This window comes from Ciconia boyciana, chromosome 4, assembly GCF_034638445.1.
Source record: "Ciconia boyciana chromosome 4, ASM3463844v1, whole genome shotgun sequence".
NCBI lineage: Eukaryota > Metazoa > Chordata > Aves > Ciconiiformes > Ciconiidae > Ciconia > Ciconia boyciana.
In genome coordinates this window covers 71,506,890-71,527,183 of record NC_132937.1, presented here as the reverse complement: position 1 = coordinate 71,527,183, position 20,294 = coordinate 71,506,890, and the positions used below count along the sequence as shown (strand labels likewise).

The 20,294-nt window shown below is 43.6% G+C and overlaps 1 protein-coding gene across 7 annotated transcripts in view; it reads right to left on the bottom strand.

Moving 5' to 3' along the window:
• The window catches only part of NRG1 (neuregulin 1), a 184,485-nt gene that overhangs the window by 24,735 nt on the left and 139,456 nt on the right, over positions 1-20,294 (bottom strand). For all 7 annotated transcript variants that reach the window (XM_072860040.1, XM_072860037.1, XM_072860039.1 and 4 more), the window contains one exon: positions 4,795-4,924. In XM_072860040.1, coding sequence (XP_072716141.1) covers positions 4,795-4,924 — 130 coding nt within the window. The remainder of the gene's footprint in view (positions 1-4,794; positions 4,925-20,294) is intronic.

Below are 20,294 nucleotides of genomic sequence, written 5' to 3'. Positions count from 1 at the left end.
CATAAACGCTAGTATCTTGTTCAAATAAACCACACAGGAATGATTTTTGTATAATAAAGGTATATTTTCAGGATCTGCAGATGATTCTTTGGAGCTGATTTGCTGTAAGGATGTATTTATATATTAAGGAAGGGAGTTTATGTTCTTCAGAGCCAAGGTCACATCTTTTGATAAGTACCCAGCGTGGAGAGATCCCAGTCTCCAACAGCTACATTCAGTTGATAAAAATGCAACAAGGATAACTCTGTCATGAAAAGGTGGTATTGCTGGGCATGATAGAATACTTTTTGCACCGTTGATAGAAGGCAAAAGGCCTTTGATAGAAGGCATTTTGATCTGTGTTACTGAATGAGAGTAAAAAGGTCTCACCCCTGTGATTTCAGATTTATTTTGCACTGGGGTAATCTTGTGAAATACCTGTTCCTGGAAAGCTGGCATTCGCACCTGCATTGGCTTTCATTTCACAGGGACCTATACGTCTTGTTCGTCAGGCTCAACCCTACACAATCCCAATGAACATGCTGCTGATTAAAAGCTTCAGGCTTTGCTCCTGCCACTGGCCGGTGGTGGTTGCTTGCTCTGTCTGTGCTTGTTTTCAGACGTTGGTACAGCTGTGGAGGTGATGAAAACAACTCCAGCACTGGTGCAGACAATGCTGAAATCGTTTCCAGATGGAGCAGGGTCAGCCCTGTTGAGATGGCGCTGAAAACAGTTCAGGTGTGTTTATACTAGCTCTGAAACCATTGTCAGCAAATGGACTGCAGCACCTGCTGCTGAGAACAGGTCCAGCATGGGCCAGCCAAGACGAAAGCCAAGATGAGCCTGTCTGCTTATGATTATGTGTGAATGCTAAAGGCATTTTATTGCTCAGATATGCAGTGCAGCACCATTTCCAGTGCTGTTTGGCAGGTTGTTTACTGTAGACTGTGCTTTTACAAACAGCTTGCGATGGTGTTGTTTTCAAAACACCTTGTCCTACTCAAAGTTTCCAGACATTATTTCTTGTTGTCTTTCTTTTCTAGTTCATTACCCACATACCATTTTCTTTTATGACACCAGTAAGTGGGAGTCAAGCAACTCAGGGCAACAAGTAAACGTTTGTGCTGCAAGAGCCTTATAATTTCCTTTCTGCCTAAAAAAAGGTTACTTGGACTATTTATTTATTGTATTAACTGCGTGAAACCACAATACTAAACCGCATACACTAAAATAGTTGCTTTTTTCCTCTACACACAGTAGTTGCAAAGAGCAGTATTTGCATGCGTTTAGAAGACACTTCTCAGAACATTGAACGCATATCATCAAGCTGTTTTTCGGCAGGAGAGGAATGGCTGAATGGATCATGACCTCACATTTCCATTTCATCCACTGTCTATAAGCAAATGCATTGTGGGAGAATGATTTTTTTCATGGAAAGTACAGTACACCTCCATATTTAGTAGTCCATTTCATAGCCTAAGTCAGAATATCTTGGGAACTTTTGCTAGCATCATGGAAACAAATTTTCTCTTTTTGCTGCTTTCAAGAACCTTCTGTCAATCTCTATTCCACCAAGGCCTTTACATGAAGATGTATATAGAAAATGGCTATATCATTAAAAAGTATGTAATTCACTCTTTTGTGGTTAAGAAATGAAGCAGCATCCTTCTGTTAGAGAGAAGCATTATTTTCACCCAGTGAAACTGGGACGTAAATTCATTTCTTCAGTAACAACAAAAGCACTAGAAAAGATGATCTCTGCGAGTAAGGAATTAATTAGTCAGACCAGCAAGGCCTTCATGGTAGGACACTTCAAAAGAACACTCTAAAAACGTATCAGATATTATATTCATATAGATTTTTCTTCAAGTAAGAAGCAAACGCTAGGAATTCTGGTCTTAATTTTGTATTTATTGAAGAAGCTATCTGATTTTTTGTCTTCAGTGAACTTGGGGACTCATTTCCAACTGAATAGAAATTACTTAGGAACCTCGGTCTCATAGGAAGCCAGTAATGTCCAGGCTTCCGAAGTCTATGATGTCTTCAAAATGTGACTCATTTTCCTATGAAACTTCTGAAAATTTTATACACTAGTTTATTTAAGTAGTCTCAAAGCTTCCTTTTTAATCTTTCATATTTTGAGATGATTGTTTTGTTCAGTCCGGGGCCATAAGTAAAATACATGTAGGGAACATACATACTACCATAGATGTAGCTGTACAATGCATTACTAAGTCTTCACATATTTCTTGAGTATTTCACATGGTTACCTCTTGAAAGCAGGGAATTTTCTTGAAGTTCACACCAGTATCCGTGAGAGCAAGATCTGATCCAGTCTGGATCATTATACTATGTATTTTACAAACCACATTTTTTAAAAATACATAGCTAGATTTTAACAGAAGATGGATTTAGGAGCTCCTTTTTTTTAATAGAATAGGGGGTTTACAAAACCAGAGATATCACTTGGAAAATTCCATGGCTGTTGTGAATCTGAGTCATGTTTTTTTGGTTAGGGATAAAACCAATTTAGAATGATATGGCTCATGCTTTAGAAATTTTGTTTTTGCTCTCAACAGATGGACCATATGGAAAAATGTGAACTTCCTACTGAGGCAGAAATATGAAGAGCAAGTACCATATTTCAAGCATTCTGTTTCCACAGGCATGTTCTGGGGGAAGATTTATTTTCTCAGAACAATGAAGGCAATGTGTACTGGTTAGATACTTATTTTAATTAACACTGGAATACTAGAATTAAAAGTAGACATCTGTATTTTTAATGAAATAAGAAGAGAACTGCATTTTGACTCTTCAGTTTCCCAATACACCCACTTTCAAGTACTCACACTTTTACTTCTTATGTGGCTGTATTGTGTCCTGTTTTGCTACACAACATAAAGTTTCAGTTCTGGCAAGTATTAGAGGGCATAGCAAAAGGCCCTGCAAAATAGCGGTGGCCCTGCCTGTCCTCAGGATAAGAATCCTTTTCCACTGCCTCACTGTAAATGAGATTCACCCTCTCTGATTTTACAGCTCTGATGCTTTTTCCAAATAGGTCTTGGGCCACCCAGAGAGAGGCACATCTGCCAAATTTGGGAACTGCCTTTTCTTTCAACTCCAACCTCAGAATTAAAGGTTATTTCTTGTCTACAAGAGGGAAAAAAATCCCTACTTCATTCAAGTGTCTCTGAGACATTTAATTAAAAAATTAGCCAATCCATAACATCAAAGAACAAACAGTCAGAACTCTGAATTAAAAAAAAATAAGTGCCCATACCAGTGAAAATGAGATACCTCTGAAACTGTCACGACAATGATAATTATTAGCAAGTCTGCTAGATATTCAGCTCTGCTGCCCTGGTGTTTTCTGAGCTGTGTTTGGATAGGAAGCTGAAACAGGCAGGTAGGTTCTCATACATGCCCTGGAGAGTCATAGCAAACTACTCATCTTGTACTGCTGGCTTATAACGATCATGTAAATTTAACACAAATCTTTCTCTCTCTCTCTCTCTCAAAAGAATCCAACCCACCAGAGCCAGTAACTTTTCCATATTCACTTTAGCTAAAAATGATTCTAAAATCAATGAAATATTCATCACTTTCAGCAACAGAGCAATCTGTGAAAAACCAAAGCAACACAAAGCTCGTAAAGTGCAGGTAACATCCTTCTACAAAAAAAGAAAACTCACAACTAAAGCAGAACATTGTGGGGTTTGGTGTTTGTGGGGTTTTTGGGGTGTGTGTTGTGGTTGTTTTTTTTTTTTTTTTTTTTAATTAACAACAGAGACAAGTAGTCTATGCCTTCCCGGCCTAATGAAAGCATCATAGACCTTCACGTAACTCACCCACCGGAGTCATCTTTACAATTAATATCATTTGATTTTTAGTCCTAGAAGGATGAAAATCTGTGCAGTGACAGCAGATGACAGTCTTTACTGACAACTGTCTCTTGTCTGTCTGAAAAACATCAATAGCCTCACAAAAGTGCCCCCTTTCTGCTCAGTCCTGCTAGGTCCCACGGGCATTTCCCAAGGCTTAAATGCTGAATTGCCTCTCAAGCCAGAGAGAAGCAGTAACTCCCTATGACTAGTTCAGCTCCAGAGGTAAATGCTACATGATGCGCTACCAGGCAGGAGGTGAACTCCAGTGAGGTAGCTCTTCATGGATGTTCTCCAACGTAATGGAGTATTGCAACAGCCCGATGCAGCACAGGCCAGGACTTGAGAAAGCTGCACAAGCACACCCTTAAAACTAAACTCATACTTATATGACTTCCTGAATCAAGACCCTCACATGAAATAGTAACCTCCACCAATTACCATGACATTCATTGTTTTTTATGCAACTAAACACAACTGCAGAAACTCCAGTTGTAAATCCAGTCTCATCAGAAAGTATTCAGTTACTACAGCAGACAATAAAAATAACCAGTTTGTCCTCTATAAAGGATACTTATCCAATGCAGTTATCCACACACCTTATTTTGGTGTTTGCAGTGTATTTAGTTTACAGTATCTGTTTCATTATTTCTAACATAAGGCTCAAGTTGTGTTACTTCATGCCATGTAAACATCGATGGGGCTTGCTGTGCCAGTATCATGTGGGAAGATTTCCTGGTTAGCCTCTGTTATGCCTCATATATAGAACACAGAGGTCATTCTTGGTAGGCTATTTTCATATCCACATACTTAAAAATTAAGAAATATCTAATGCCGCAAGTACAGGAGAAGAAATTGTTCAGGTGCTCCTTTAAAGAAAAAGAATTTCTGGAACCTGGTGGCTCCACCAAAGTAAGCAAATAGGATTTCTTACCTGCACAGGTACCTTGGGGGGTTTGGGAGGTCTTTAACCATGTAACACTCTCCCCCATTTACACAGAAGGCTTTCTGCTTTATGTCACATTTCGTGAGATGACTTGTCCCAGTTGTAGATGTGGAAGTGGCTGGAAAAGACAAGAGTGAAAATACGGATCAGAATGGCTTAGTTTTTCTTCCTGACTGGCAAGTGTACTTGTATGTGAGTGAAGAAGTAAGGCCAGGGAGGATCTGGCAAGTTCTCTGAGCTCTCTATCTGCTGCTACCACAAGCACTAATTACCTGACCCTGTATTTTGTTGATCGACACAGGGAGTGGAGTTTAAACGCATACCTCAGAGATACACTACCCCACACCCAGCCTGGGAGGAAGGGAGGATTTCACTAGCCCTGTCCATCAAATGACCTTAAATTTCTGCAGCATTCATGTGTATTTCATTAAAAATGTGTAATTTATGTGCAGTTACTTATCTTGCATTAATTGCATTCAAGTGATTTTGGGGTCTGAGAGTCATTACAGACTGCTGATAGAGCGCCCAATAAAATGAGGCCCTGGATGAGGTTTCTTCCTAGCATTGCCTTGAAGTAGGTGTTTTTCAGTGGAGCTTGACCTGAGGCCCCGTGCTGATTCAATCCCTCAGGACTGAACCCCTCGGTCCAGCCACTGCCTTCCTCCCAGGGGAGAGGATGACTGGCTGAACACTGAATGCCCCTTCCCCTGCTCAGAAGTGACAGCTGTGGCTGCTCTGGTTCGACTCTGTAGGGAGGGAGAGGACAGGGGGGCTGGAGGTGTTGTCCCTTCCTCTGTGTGTACCTGTGACTGGCACCCTTGTGTCCACACGAGTCTTTGATTTGGAGGCCAACCTTGCGTTTCCTGCAGATGGGATCATCCGCATGAAGTATGAACAGTTTTGGGCCACCAATGCTGCTAGACACCATTAGGTGTCTAAATTGCTATTAAATGGAAGTACCACTGTGCCTGAAGTGTTTCTTAGCTTACTCCCTGCTGCGTTTAGGGAACACCTGGAGAAGACAGGAGCAGGGCTTAGTGAGCAATCTTTAAAGAGGCTGCCAGAGTAGGATGAGAAATTCCAGCCTTAGGATTTGCCCATGCAGTGTCTGTCAAGGAAATGATAGTGCCCTGACCAAAAGGAGCAGTACCGTAGGAGAGTACAAAAAGTCCCCACTGCAGTCATTGCTGGTAACTATTAGTGTAAGGTGAATCTACCTGAGGTCGCCCTAAGTTAGCTAACAGCAACAGGGATTACGGGGAGGCCATATTATGTCCTCAGCTCCTCATGCTGCTCTATGCCTGCAAAACCACCTTCGTGAGCTGAGTTAAACCTTAGTCAGGCATGTACCTGCTATGCTGCAGCTGCAGACCCAAACTAGTTTTAGGTCTTTAGTTTTGCTCTAATTTAGTTTTGCTCTAAATTCAGTCAAAACAGGGTAGGCACGCTTGAAGCCTGGACACCAGTCAGTACCCAGCTCAGAAACCAAGCCACTGATGGGCTATGTGATGTCTGGCAAGTCATTCAGGTTATTCATTTCACTTAATTTTATCTGCCTAAAACTGAATCGTTTAGTTGTAAGGCGCTCTCCACCGCTCACAGAAAGCAGCTCAACTTATCCCTACAATGGGTGGGATAAACAGCCCCTCTGATGGTGTCTGTCTCCCTACATTGACTGCAGAGCAAGCTTAAGCTCTTGAGAAAATGCTCCTAATTTTTAAATGGCTAAAACTGAAGTGACTATCTGTCATCTGTAAAAAGCGGGGAAGGTTCTTGCATTGTTTTTGTTTAGCCATCTCCAGACATACAGAAGTAAGAAATTTTGTTACAGTGCTGAACAAATCCCAGTATTTTTGTTTCTGAAAGATAGCTTCTACCCTGAGGTGGAACAATGCTTTTATCTACTGACTGATTTCACTGGAGTTGGCTAGAAAGCTGCAAGCACCTACACAAAAGTCATCTGATATTCAAAGCCTTTTCTAACATAAAGGCACCCAGGGGGCATGTTTATAGTAGGTGATGTGCGATGTTCTACCATTTGCTGCACACACTGAATTCAAAGAAAACATTCTTTTAGCAGATTCACTATCAACAATACCACTTACACATTTTGAGTTCTTCCTTCTGAGAATAAGGACGAAGTAGTCCCTGTCACATTTGATTTTCATGTGTTTCCCATCATCTTCCAAGTAAAACTACATTTTTAGCACTCAGCACTTGGGAGAATGGGCCACCTTGGCTGGCACCATTTTCTGAGTGGCTTTAGCTATCTTGTTTCAATGAGACATGAGATAGTGACTGGGATATTTAAGTCCCTGCTTTTACTCCATCAAAATCCCATCTGCCTGTACAGCTAACATCTCTCATACCCCTTCCTTCCTTTGCTACTGATTACTAGCATGCCAGCTTCTTTCTCTTTCTTCCATGATGCCTTGCTTGCATGGGGTGCCTCCTCCAACAGGTCAGGAAAAGCCTTCCTATGACCTCTTCCAAAACTCAAGCTCCCTCCTGCTTCTCACTGTTGCACCCCCCTATTGTGTCACATCTCCCCAGATCCTGATCTTCACTGGGGCCTCTAAGTGCTAATGAAATGCAAACATGGAGTCCTAATTCCTCTTAATAACACATTCCTTTCTCCTGGTCCCTCAAAGCATGATTTATAACCTCTCAGACCAGGATAAATTTATGCCTTGTCTAGAGGCAGGAAAAGGGGTCATGTTTTAAGAGTAGTCTGACACTCTTTCAGCTAGCACTGGTTCAAACAGGACTTTGCACCCAATGTTGACAAAAGGCTGGCCAACAGATTGCCATCAGCTCAGCAGTGAAGGGTCATCTATGCCCGATGTCAGTGGGTTGACCACCATCCTTGACATGAACCTTAGAATGGGGAGATTTGCCTTGTAGAAGGGCCTGTCCTTCTTCACTGTCTTTAAAGGAGCCTGGATTTAAAGGAGCCTTTAAAGGAGCCTTTACCAGCCCAAAGGAGATGCCTGACATGACAGGCTAGGCACACCAAGACCTAAGATGTGACAAATGTGGGTGAGTGAATCCCATCTATATAGTAATGCACATTTTGAAGCCTTTGTGAGTCTTAACAGCTAAACTCACTAATAAGCTTATCCCTGCTGATAGTCTATCCACCATTGTGTACTTTTACCTCATTAACAGACTTCAACCTGCAAGTGAGACAAGCACTCTGAGGATGTCCTCGAGCTCAGAAAGCTAATGCATTAATTTGGAAGGGAAAAAAAGCAGTATCATCTGCAGCGTTTCTGACAAAAAAAAATTTTGCTACCCTGCTGGCTAATGGAATGTTTTAAATTGAATTATGAAGGTAGATATAGTAGCAAGTGGGCTTGTAGCTATCTATAATTGTTTTCATCATCTTGCTTACTGCTTTTTCTTTAAGCAATAGCTCAATCAAAAGCAGATCACCGTGGAGTTTCAAAGTAACAGTTATTTCCCAGCTGATGTAAGTGAGCTTTGGATAGCAGCAATTGCTCTGAACTGATTACTAGAGATGGTAATAATCTCCAGCTCTCAGTGAAATCTCATGATACAAGGGCTTTACACATATTTGTGAGGAGTGCCTCTACCCACGTTTTTGGCATTGCATGTTCAAAACTGTTGTATAAATCTTGCACGAGAATTTTCTCTGCATTACTGATCCACTGGCACCATAGTCCCAATCCGCCTGAGCTTTGTAACTCCATGGGGTGAGGGGAGGAAAAAAGTTCCCAGTGACTTAATTCTGAGATTAATTTTTCTTTGCAAAGGATGCATAGTTTTTATGGCATATGGCCAGTATTCAATGTGTGCACTGTAAGTCTATTTTGCAAATTAAATACAAGAAACACTAACTATGGTTTTGGGTTTCACTTAAAGCCACATAATGGAAGAAATGTGGTGTTCAGGAGCAGGTGTTCATCAGAGCCCATTTCATACAGCCCATAACTAGCCCCAAAACACTGGCCTTCTGTACATCCCTAGCAGACGTGGGCTTGAAGGATGTATAGTGGAAATGACTGGCAGTGGTGAGGTAAAGCACACCTGTAGACCATGTATCTGTGCGTTGTTCTTTATTCACCTAGTCAAAATTTGTACCTCCTTTCTTTTCTGTAAAATTTTCTTCAGCTATACAAGCACAAGATAGAAAAGCTGGTTTGTTCTAGAGTCTCATACCAAACCCCTAGCTCACTGAAAGAACTAAATTACATGCCGTAATGAAATTTGAAAATATCATGCATGAGATACATCTGAAAACACTGCATACTCTACCTTTTTTTTTTCTTCCCTGCAGGCAGAAACACCACACTTAAAAAAGCAACTGCAAGCAGTATGAACAAAGTCCCCGCTAATGTAAATATTCACATGCCACTGAAAAACAGTAAGATCTGCTCCCATCTACAGGAACTGCCTAAATCCATTAACAAGAAGAAATATAGGAGCTATTGCATCTTCCAAAAACTACTCTCTAAAACGTGAATTACTGCTGTAAAACTACCTCAGGATCATTTCATATCAAGCAGACACAACTTCATGTAATTCTGAGCTTACCTGGGGAATCTCTGACCCTTTTTTGTCCTGAAAGAGAAAAATGCATCCTCTTTCTCTCTCTTGCTTTCCAAAAACCCTTGTGAAGTTCAGCAGCTACAGCAGCAGGACTCCCAGGCCCTGCACAGGTGAGGCAGCCTGCTGAGAGGAGCCCTAAGGGATCTCTGAGTACACACTGAGAGGGAAGGGCTTTGCAACTGAAACAGAATAGTATCTATGTCTCTTTGAATTGAGTTTCTGCAAAGCTGGTGTAAAATCAGAGGACACGCTCAAAGTTGTGCAAGGTGACTAGTGAGATGCCTATGACTCAATGGAGACAAAGTGAAGTGTCAGCTGCAGCATAAAGGAAGATTTGCCATTCTCATTGGAAGGCCACTTACTGGATGTAAATATGTCACCTTATTGGACTGCAGGTGGAGACCTTTCCAGTCTCCTTTTGTGAACAAAAAGAGTAAATTACTGGGGAGGAACAGAACAGATACTTCTGCTTATCCCTGTTTTCTGAGACTAAGGCTTGAGCAAAGCCTACTTGCAACTCACACCAATGGAAGAGGAAGGGACCTGCACAGAGTGAGGGAGGGACAGGGGGAGAGAAGGAGGGGGAGAGAGAGCACACACAAGCGAGCTTTGGGGTGACGAAGTGTATGCCCCTAGAAGAAAGTCAGCTTTACTAACTCACATTCCCTCACTTGAAGCTCATTCATTGCTTTAAAAGCACAATCCAATTCCCTCATGACCTGCTGACGGGCAGTTTAAAGATGTCCAGCCCTGATCTGCAGGGTAGATTGATATCCCATGTAACCTTGGCTGTAGCACTTAATCCCTATGTCTCAGTTAAACCATCTACATTTTCTTCTCACTGACTACTGAGCCTCTTCAACTCACTCTGACTTCCCTGATGAACTCAACTTTCAAAGTACTTGAGTCTGCACAAAACCTTGGCATTTTTGTACTGCACTGAATGAGGAAAACTGCTGGTTTGCATAACTGTGGGCAGCAAAAGCTATATGGGTACCTTCAATGAGAACAGGAGCCAAAACCTGAGGACAGTGAAAGACTAGCCCCTTTCTGAACAGACAAGAATTTCCATTTTACCAGGTGTGTAGAAGGATGTGTTTCATGTCCTTCATACTTCATGGTTCCAGAGCTAAAACTGCATCCATGTAGCTCTGAACATAGCAAAGGTTTAAAAAAACTACCAACACCAACAAATAAACGTCACACACACACACAAAATTCCCAAATCCCTATAGGAGGCACTTACAGCCTATTTCATGGGGCTGCTCAGAATTTTTCACATTACTTTGGTGATGTAATATGCTAAACTGGCTGTTCAATCTAGTTATAAAATTTTTTCAGCCTCTGTCTTCACAAATAACATGCAGCATAACAGATTTCTGGGACCTTCATAGGAGATCATGTAAGGAGCCTGCTGTTTTGCCAGCAGCTGGAATTAAGTGCTTACAAGTTAGTGGAATTACTCTCTGGCCCTAAGACAATGCTTTCTCACTTTGGCACTATCTCTATGAAGATCAGGGCCAGCAAGAAGGAAACAGGAAATTGCTGGGTCTGCAAGATAGAAACTTCAGGAAAGATTGAGAGCACATAAACTCTTGCTGAACCACGGCAGCGTGTCCCTCTTCCCCTACGACACGGACTCGGCGGCAGTTTCCCCTCACAAATCCAACCTTCGCAAAGCAAAGGAAAAAAAAGGAAGAAAAACAAAAACAAAAGACAGACACTTCAGCTCACTGCACCACCTGATCACTTCCTCCCCGACAGGCCAACAGACTGACCTAGTTGGCAGGCGCGCAACTGCGAGACCTGCACAGCATCTGGCTCACCGCGGAGGGTTGAAAGGTGACACATGCTAAAGACGGCCTGACCAAGAACAATTTTTGTTTGCTTCATTTAACTTTGAGATGGGAGGAAAGATGGGCAGAGACACACACAGCTCACGGGTTGTTAGAGAGGAAATGCAATTACTGCTTGCAAACACTAGAGTTTTCAAAAAAAGGTGTGCAATATGGGTTGTGGGAGAGTGCAAGGGTGCGTGGAGAGACCTGGTTGAAACTGGGCTTTGAGACAAGGCATACTTTCCCATTGCCACGAAAGATGTCAGCTTTCACTTTAGGGTGATGTGATAAGTGTCTGCAAAAAGTCTGCAAGCGCCTTTAGAAAACATTCTCCACCCCGTGAGGGGAGATGTGAAAGGCAAAACACAAGGCAGTGACAGGCCAGAGGGTCCCAAGAGGAAAAATGTGTGTGTGGTGGGGAGGGGCAGCAGAAAAAGAAAAGAAACGGGGTGCAGAGGAAATATGCATAGATGGAACCAGTGTGGGAAAAAGGTCTAAGCCCAGGAATGCTAAACTGACAGCAAGATAGAGAAGTGCCTTTACTATTGAGGGACTCTCAACCTTGAAAATGCCAGGAATGGGTGGGAGGGTCTGAAAAGTTATAGAACTTAGATTAAAGCAGACAGCAGATAAGGAGTTCAATGCAACTGCCATGATACAGTGAACTTTATCCAATGTGGAGTCTTTGCTGTGCTGGAGAACATCCCACCATGTGGGAAAGCCTAGGTGGCCAAATAAACTGTAGGAAAGGACTCCTGGCTCACCTTGCTTCAGAGGCTGCACCCTGCTCTTTTCCTTGATTGCTGTGCAGCAAGGTAAGGTAAATAACTCATTGGGCTGGACTCATTTGTAACAGGGGCAGAGCCCATGCAAAACAACCTGTAATACATTTAGTAAGATGCACTCCATCATGGGGACCTTACTCCCATGTATCTCACAGCTCCTCCACAGAGCTCTGAAAGGTCTCTTCACACTGCTGGGGAAGGACCATCAGTGCAGATGCAGAGCAGGCCCTTGAAGCTGTAAAGGAGGCTTAAAAGAGGTGAAGCTTCATGAAGCAAGAGCTGCCTAGAGAGTCCAGTTCCTCCTCCAGTGCACAGCTAGGGGAGCCAATGCATAAAGAAGAGAAATCAGCTGTCGGACAGGTGAAAAGCCATCTTCTTCTGCATGCCAGGGCGTACATACCAACCTCAGGAGAACTGATCGCACGAAACCACTGGGCAGGTCAGGTTTTCCCGTTGGTGTCATGACCCTGCCTAATCAATGAGAAAGGACCTATTGCACCATCTGCAGTTGCATTATAGTCTGGAGAAGTGACTGATGAACCTAGCTGGAAACCTCCCTCCTGGCAGGAGGACCAGACTTGAGCTAGTAAAGCAGAGAACTTGGCCTTTTTTCTCAAGTCTCAAACGCCCTGATTCTGCAAGGCAGCGTGGGGAGCACCCTAATGCAAACAGCATCATTTCTGCATACAGCAAACAACTGTACTCAATGGTTTTAACTCAAAAAGACTTTTAATTTAAAAACAGGGGAAAAAACAACCTTGACAGAACTGAAACGACAAACACACAAAGACTACGAAGATTATGAAGACAGATCGCTGTCCTTCAAGGAACTGTCTTTGTGCTTAGCCTTGTTGAAAGCAAAGCTTGCCCACTGAAATACCACACGTTAAATAAGTTTGCAAGAGGAAGCTGTGTCTGCTACCTTGCCTTGAATAATTCTAAATGTCCAGTCCAGGATTCCTGGGCATGCATTAATCTGTCTCCTATTGCATACTCTGCAGTGAAAAACATTTACTAGTTTACTAATTCCACAATGGAACAAGTTTGCATTGATTTTGAAGCACATCTTCAAAGTCATTAAGGGCACATCGCCTCCACCAGCCCCCATCCCCAAAGCACAGAAGACTATCTGTTGCTTTCCCAGTGGCCTTCTGCTTCATGGGGGTGGCTATGAGAAGAAGCCACTGGAAACCTGAGGCATGAAAGGGATGTGCTGGCCCTGAGGCAATTACAGCTCAGTCTCTTTAACCAGCCTGAGGTCCCTGGGTGGTGAGGAAAAGCAGAGTAGCAGAGATTGGCTCTTCCCACGTAATAGTGGCTCTAGGGTCACCCTTTGAAACACAGACTAGTACAGAAATAAACCTCCATTCCTGAGTCAAAGATACAGCAAAGGCAACTTCTCTCAGAAAACACAAAGGATTGCTCACAGGTTGCCAAGTATCTCCTTGATATCTATGATAAGAAAGCATTACAAGAAAGGACCCCCAATAAGACTGGCAGATATGGGAGATAAGTAAAGAACAAGAATGCTTATTGAAGACAGCTTCCTTCCTAATGCACCGAAGGTCAAATTTATTTGTAGGTTTACTTTGATATTTGTATTCCAGCAGAGATTTCCAAGGCCTCGGATTTTTTTTTTTTTTTAAAGGTGATGTATAATTCAAAACAAGTTTTGAGATACAACCGGTAGAAAAAAAGAAAGACTTATTCTCTTGCTGTTAAAACTTATTCCTTACATTTGAAATAGACTGTTCCCCTTGGAAAAAGGTATGAGAAACTGTTAGACAGAGCTGCTGGGTCTCTTATGCAGGCTCTGCTAGATGATCCAGCCTCCTGGCCTGTTTTGGAGTTGCTCACTGAGACCAAGGAGAAGAATCTTCTCTGGCGGGTGCACAGGGAAATTTCCACTCTGCTATCCACCAGCACAGCATTTCAGAATGCTATCTGCCTTTTCTGAAAAACACAGACTTACCAACTCCCTGCATGGAATTTCTCTCTCCAGAGGAGAGTAGTGGAGAGAGACATTAGGTGTTTTGCTTGTAGCAAGATCCTTTGAATGCTGTATGCAGGGTCCTTTTATAGCAAACTGTCAAAGCACTTGAAATTCCTATCAAAGAAAGTGCTTTCTACAGTAAGGCAGCCTTTTCTCATTTCCCTCCCTGATTTCCAGCCTGGAGGTATGAAACTGTCACTGTTTATAGTGCTGTTTGAAAATAAGTGTGTATGAAATGGTACTCAGGGAAAACATACTCGTGTCAGTAAAAAGGCAAACAAGAATGGCCTAGAAAACATGACTAGTGGGGCAAAACTGAAAGATTTCAGTTTGCCTAGCCTGAAAGGTTTTTTTGAACTGTGGGCTGTCATCCTGCTGGGACTGACTCCAACAGGCTTCAAAGGATGGTGTGACATGTCAGGAGCAGCCACATTAGTGGGTACCAGCTCAGTGGGTCCCCAGTGAAACCTGCCTGTGACTACTGCTGTCCCTGCCAAGGACCTCTGTGAACTCCTGTGGACGGCAATCCAGAGGAGCAAGTTCTTACACCCAAAGCCAGTCCTGCGAGCCTGCTCTCCCTCCTCTGCCCTCACTCCTGCGACTTCTGCCACCATCTGCATGAAAAGGTGTGCGGTACTTCACCTTGGGCTCACTGGCAAAGATCTGTGGCAAAACTTCAGGTTACTGCAAAGGGAGTGGGATTCTATGGCAGTGGGATGCTTAACTAATACCTGCTATTAGCTTGGTTTTGTAAAAATGAATGGTAGTACATTTGTTGCAATAGGAAGGAATACCTTCCATCTATCAATGGCACTGTTTGTTCTGGCACTTTATTTTATTTACCTGCTAACCTTTTTTTTTATTCAGCTGTTATTTCTTCAGTGAAGTTATATTTTCATGTGCTGATACAGTAACTGCCATTTAATCAGTACCTGTTCTCAAGAAACATCAGAGGACTATGCAATAAACGTGTCACTGTGCCAGACAGTTTTTAAAAGTTTACGAAACGGTTGGAGTTTTTTTTTCACTTTAAAAGAAGTACATTAAAACACGCATAAGGTTATTTTTCTAGCCTCTAAAAAAAGTCTGGTAAGAAAAAATACAACTATGTAGAAAAATAAAATGTGTTCACGTTGAGACTAAATGGCACATTTCCTCCAGCAGTTAATTTCTACAGTCTGGTTATAAATCTGTCAGAAATCAGATTTATAATGAAATGCTAACAGATTCCAAGCAATCGCTGTGTTAATGGAGTCACTGTCGTACTCATGTATTTGTGCAGACACAGACCTGCAAAAGGGATGGATCCGTAGGAATGAGAAAGGGGTTCAACAGCCTGAGCAGAGTGTGTCTCTTCGCAAGAGGCAGTCTCAGAGTGAAGGAGAACAAGCAGTCCAGATGAACATCATACTTTCAACAGAAACCCAAGACTTTTGTCCAGCTAAGGGAGGAGATGTGGCAACAGCATATGCATAGCCACATGAGAGAAAACTTATGACCAAAAAAACCCCCTGTTTACGCATGGCAGCTGCCTTTCTAAGGTAAACCATTTTTGCTAAGGCAGTGCTATCCTTGGTCCTTGCTCTTCAGCTTAGAATGGGCTCTCTGCTGGTATTTATTATTTCTGTGACTGTAAACGGAGCTGGGAGGCTGTTGTGTACCAAGATCAAGGAGAACACCAGCCAGAAATGCAAAGAGTTCACAGGGCATATAAAGGGCAAGACACAGAGGTACGCAGAGATGGGGACACATGAAAACATCAAGAAACTCTTCATGATAACAGCCAAGATTTTTTGTAGGTTCTTTCACAAAAGAGAATATTCCAAGTAAAATGAAGATGCGTGACTTACAGAGAGCCCTTCCAAGCAGGGGGCAACATTTGAAGTGGCTGTTTAAAACAAGTGTTTTATGGAAAGCAGCACCCAATTGCTGCCTGGAGGTGGGAACCTGCACCTATAGGGTGAGTGGGAGGGAAGAGGGGATAAGCTGTAAGGGGGCTGGTGTGCAATGAGATGAGAAACCACTGGAGGGATGCAGAAGGAAAGCACTGGTGACACTGAGAAAGCCTGATGGGGTGGAGGTCCTAGGTGTGTGGGTAAGAGCAGAAAGCTGTGCTCCAGTGGTGTCATGCACAAGGAGCTCTCCAGACACAGAGAGGCAAGCTGGGCATCCACAGAGCCTACACCTCTTTAACCTCTTCATTTCAAAGCACTACGTGAGAAAGGATCACCTTTCTCCTGTAGACTGGGCCTAGTCTTTTGAGTTCATTGCAGAAAACTGTTACTGCATGTGGTACACTACCAATGACCTTCTGAGAACTCCATTTGCTCCAAATACTTTTGAGTCCCTTTATATCAAAATGAAAGCACATTTTCATTAGTAAACCTTTCAGAGGGTTTACTTTTCCATCTTCTTTCAGTCTACAAACTGAATCGTTATGGTTTTGTCCTGGTTTCAGCTGAGATTGAGTTAATTTTCTTTAGAGTGGCTGGTATGGGGCTATGTTTTGGATTTGTGCTGAAAACAGTGTTGATAATACAGAGATGTTTTAGTTGTTGCTGCACTAGCCAAGGACTTTTCAGCTTCCCATGCTCTGCCAGGTGCACAAGAAGCTGGGAGGGGACACAGCCAGGACAGTTGATCCAAACTGGCCAAAGGGCTATTCCATACCACATGACATCATGCTCAGTATATAAAGCTGGGGAAGAAGAAGGAAGGGGGGGACATTTGGAGTGATGGCGTTTGTCTTCCCAAGTAACCATTACGCGTGATGGAGCCCTGCTTTCCTGGAGATGGCTGAACACCTGCCTGCCCATGGGAAGTAGTGAAGGAATTCCTTGCTTTGCTTTGCTTGCGTGCACAGCTTTTGTTTTACCTATTAAACTGTCTTCATCTCAACCCTCGAGTTTTCTTACTTTTGCTCTTCTGATTCTCTCCCCCATCCCACCAGGGGGGAGTGAGTGAGCGGCTGCGTGGTACTTAGCTGCCGGCTGGGGCTAAACCACGACAGTCCTTTTTGGCGCCCAACGTGGGGCTCGAAGGGTTTGAGATAATGACAGATTTGATTGGAATGTGCTAGGTAAAATTTATAGCTGTTATTGCTGTTAAGCTATTAATCGGCAGGCTTCTGTGCTTGCCATAGGGCTTGCCTGCCTTACTGTATGTTAGAGTCTAGGGCTTGTTAGTGGCTGCTTTTTGCTTTCACTGCTTGCCGTGCTGCTGTACTGCTGATCATTTTACTGTGCTGTGCCTGGGAACATTTTGATAACAGCAATAGCCTTGCGCCTGGGCTGGCAGATGGCCAGGACATCACTGCTGTTTCTGTGCTGCTGTACTGGACAGGCTGGAACTCCGGTGTGAACTCGAGTCAAAGGGACTGTGACCTGTGGATGAATCCACGTGGGAGCAGGATACCCCAGAGCGTCTGTGCCCATGGATTAGCCCATGCCAGAGCAGGTATATCTTGAAACGTCTGTGGCCATGGTTATGTCTGTGCCACAGCAGGTATCCCTCTGAAGGGATTGTGGCCCAAGGATAAGTCCACGCTGGATAAGGTGCACCTCGAAGCATCTGTGGCTGTGGATGAAGTCCATGCTGCAGCAGGTACACCTCGAAGCATCTGTGGCTGTGGATAAAGTCCATGCTGCAGCAGGTACACCTCGAAGCATCTGTGGCTGTGGATGAAGTCCATGCTGCAGCAGGTACACCTTGAAGCATCTGTGGCTGTGCATGAGGCCATGTTGGAGCAAGTTTACTTCTGAAGGTACTACATTCTGTGGATAAGTCCAAGCTGGAGCAGGGGCAAGGGGAGGACTTCATTGCAATGTTAAACCTGATGGTCTGTCCAAAGGGACCAGAGGTGGAGATTGTAATGGAAATACCTTTAAATTGTTGTATCCCGGGATTTGAGTTGCATGTTGTGGGAATTACTATAGCAGGAACCCCTTGTTGCTAGCCAGGCTAGGAGCAAGGGGAGGAGTTCATTGCAATGTTAAACCCTATATCCTGGTCCAAAGGGACCAGGGGTGGAGATTGTAATGGATATACCTTTAAATTGTTGTAACCCATGATTTGAGTTGCATGTTATAGGAATTACTACAGCCGGAACCACCTGAACCAATGGAGGAGAAGCCTTACAAGAAGCAGTGCAAGTGCAGCAGTGACCTGACCTGAGCTGGCTTTGGTGCCCAATAACTCCAAGCAACACACCACCTCTCCTGTCCTGAGTAACAACCATAAGAGATGAAGCCCAAAGTCATGGACTAAATGAACTCAGTGGACATTTTGTGGACATTTTACAAATATTTTGTAGGGGTGGTCCATAGACTAAGGGAATGATATGTGTGTATTATATCAAAGGATGGGAAGGGTGACGGTGGGTAATGAGAATGTATTGGATAGTGTGAGACCTGAGCATGACGTAAATGGTATGGAATAAGGGGTGGATACTGTCCTGGTTTCAGCTGAGATTGAGTTAATTTTCTTTAGAGTGGCTGGTATGGGGCTATGTTTTGGATTTGTGCTGAAAACAGTGTTGATAATACAGAGATGTTTTAGTTGTTGCTGCACTAGCCAAGGACTTTTCAGCTTCCCATGCTCTGCCAGGTGCACAAGAAGCTGGGAGGGGACACAGCCAGGACAGTTGATCCAAACTGGCCAAAGGGCTATTCCATACCACATGACATCATGCTCAGTATATAAAGCTGGGGAAGAAGAAGGAAGGGGGGGACATTTGGAGTGATGGCGTTTGTCTTCCCAAGTAACCATTACGCGTGATGGAGCCCTGCTTTCCTGGAGATGGCTGAACACCTGCCTGCCCATGGGAAGTAGTGAAGGAATTCCTTGCTTTGCTTTGCTTGCGTGCACAGCTTTTGTTTTACCTATTAAACTGTCTTCATCTCAACCCTCGAGTTTTCTTACTTTTGCTCTTCTGATTCTCTCCCCCATCCCACCAGGGGGGAGTGAGTGAGCGGCTGCGTGGTACTTAGCTGCCGGCTGGGGCTAAACCACGACAGGTTTCTTAACTGCTGCATCCCTTTTATGGTGCCATGAGGTGTACCTTCAAGCAAAAATCTGTGCTAATGAGAACCTTGAGTGTCCAATGTGTCCTTGCCTCCTGCAGATGACTGAGGAAACTGCCATCCACCACGCCACAGGATAGACTCTGGGGATTGCCCTTGTCATATTGCTCATCTGCTAGCATTGTTTCCTGGGTTTCAGCCAGTAATTTTACAAAGTCCAAAAGACAACTCAAAGGCTGGGAGAGAATTGTACACCCGAGCCCAGCAAAGATGGGTGTGGTTTCCACCAAAAACCAGAATGTGCTTCACATGCTACAGTTACTGGGCAGATGTATCAATCTTTTCTGTGCTTGTTCTAGGGTTAGGAACACAGAGAAATTCCTGAAGGTCTCCAGGACAGGACAGCAACTGGGCACAAACTGGTGAAAAGGGAAGCTACCAAGTGCTCAGGGCCAAAGTTTTAGGCAAACACTTGACAATGGGAACAGGGGAGTTCTCCTGAAGTTATGGAAGATGTAGGTTTAGCATTTATTTATTTAAAAATAATGTCTTGTAGTATGAGCTAAAACAAGAAGATCGATAGTCTGAGACATTTAAAAACACTGAGTCAAGCCTTCAAAATCCTGAGATTAGTTTAGAAGGAGAACAGCAGGATATAAAAAAATCACTCAATGTTTTTATTGTTTTGTTGCTTTTCAGCCTTTGAGCCAATCTTGTATTGCAACCCAGAAAGTTAGGCTTTCCCTTTTCCCTTTAAAGTGAAAGCTAATATGTAGCTTGAAGAAAGAAACCAAATGCTGCAGGGATTCTGCTGACTTTGTATGCTGGTAGCACTGCAACAGCATTTTACCATAGCCTGAGAAACAATACAATCCACGGCAAAACTGCCTCTAAATACTGCTTTCAAAGGATCCTTGGCTGCTGTACCCAGACTGAACTGCAAGGAGCAAATTACCAGCCTGGGAGGTGATGAGGGTTTTAGTAACGACCAATTTTTTTGACTCTTAGGAACATTGAGACAAGGTTGAGCCTTCTCACAGGACAAAAGTAGTCACTGGCTGATTTTCTCCAGGGCTGAGGAGTGTGGGGGGAAAGGACTCGGATGCCAGCCTGGCACACATGGTGGCCTCGTGGCTATGCCCAGGCAGCGTCGCATCTCTGCACCGCCAGAGCCGATGCCGTTGGCATGGGGCTACACCTGAAAGCTGCCCGGGCTGCCCGGGGGAAGTGGTGCCTCTGCACTTTCTGCCGTCAGCCCTCCCCTGCAAGCCTCCCTTAC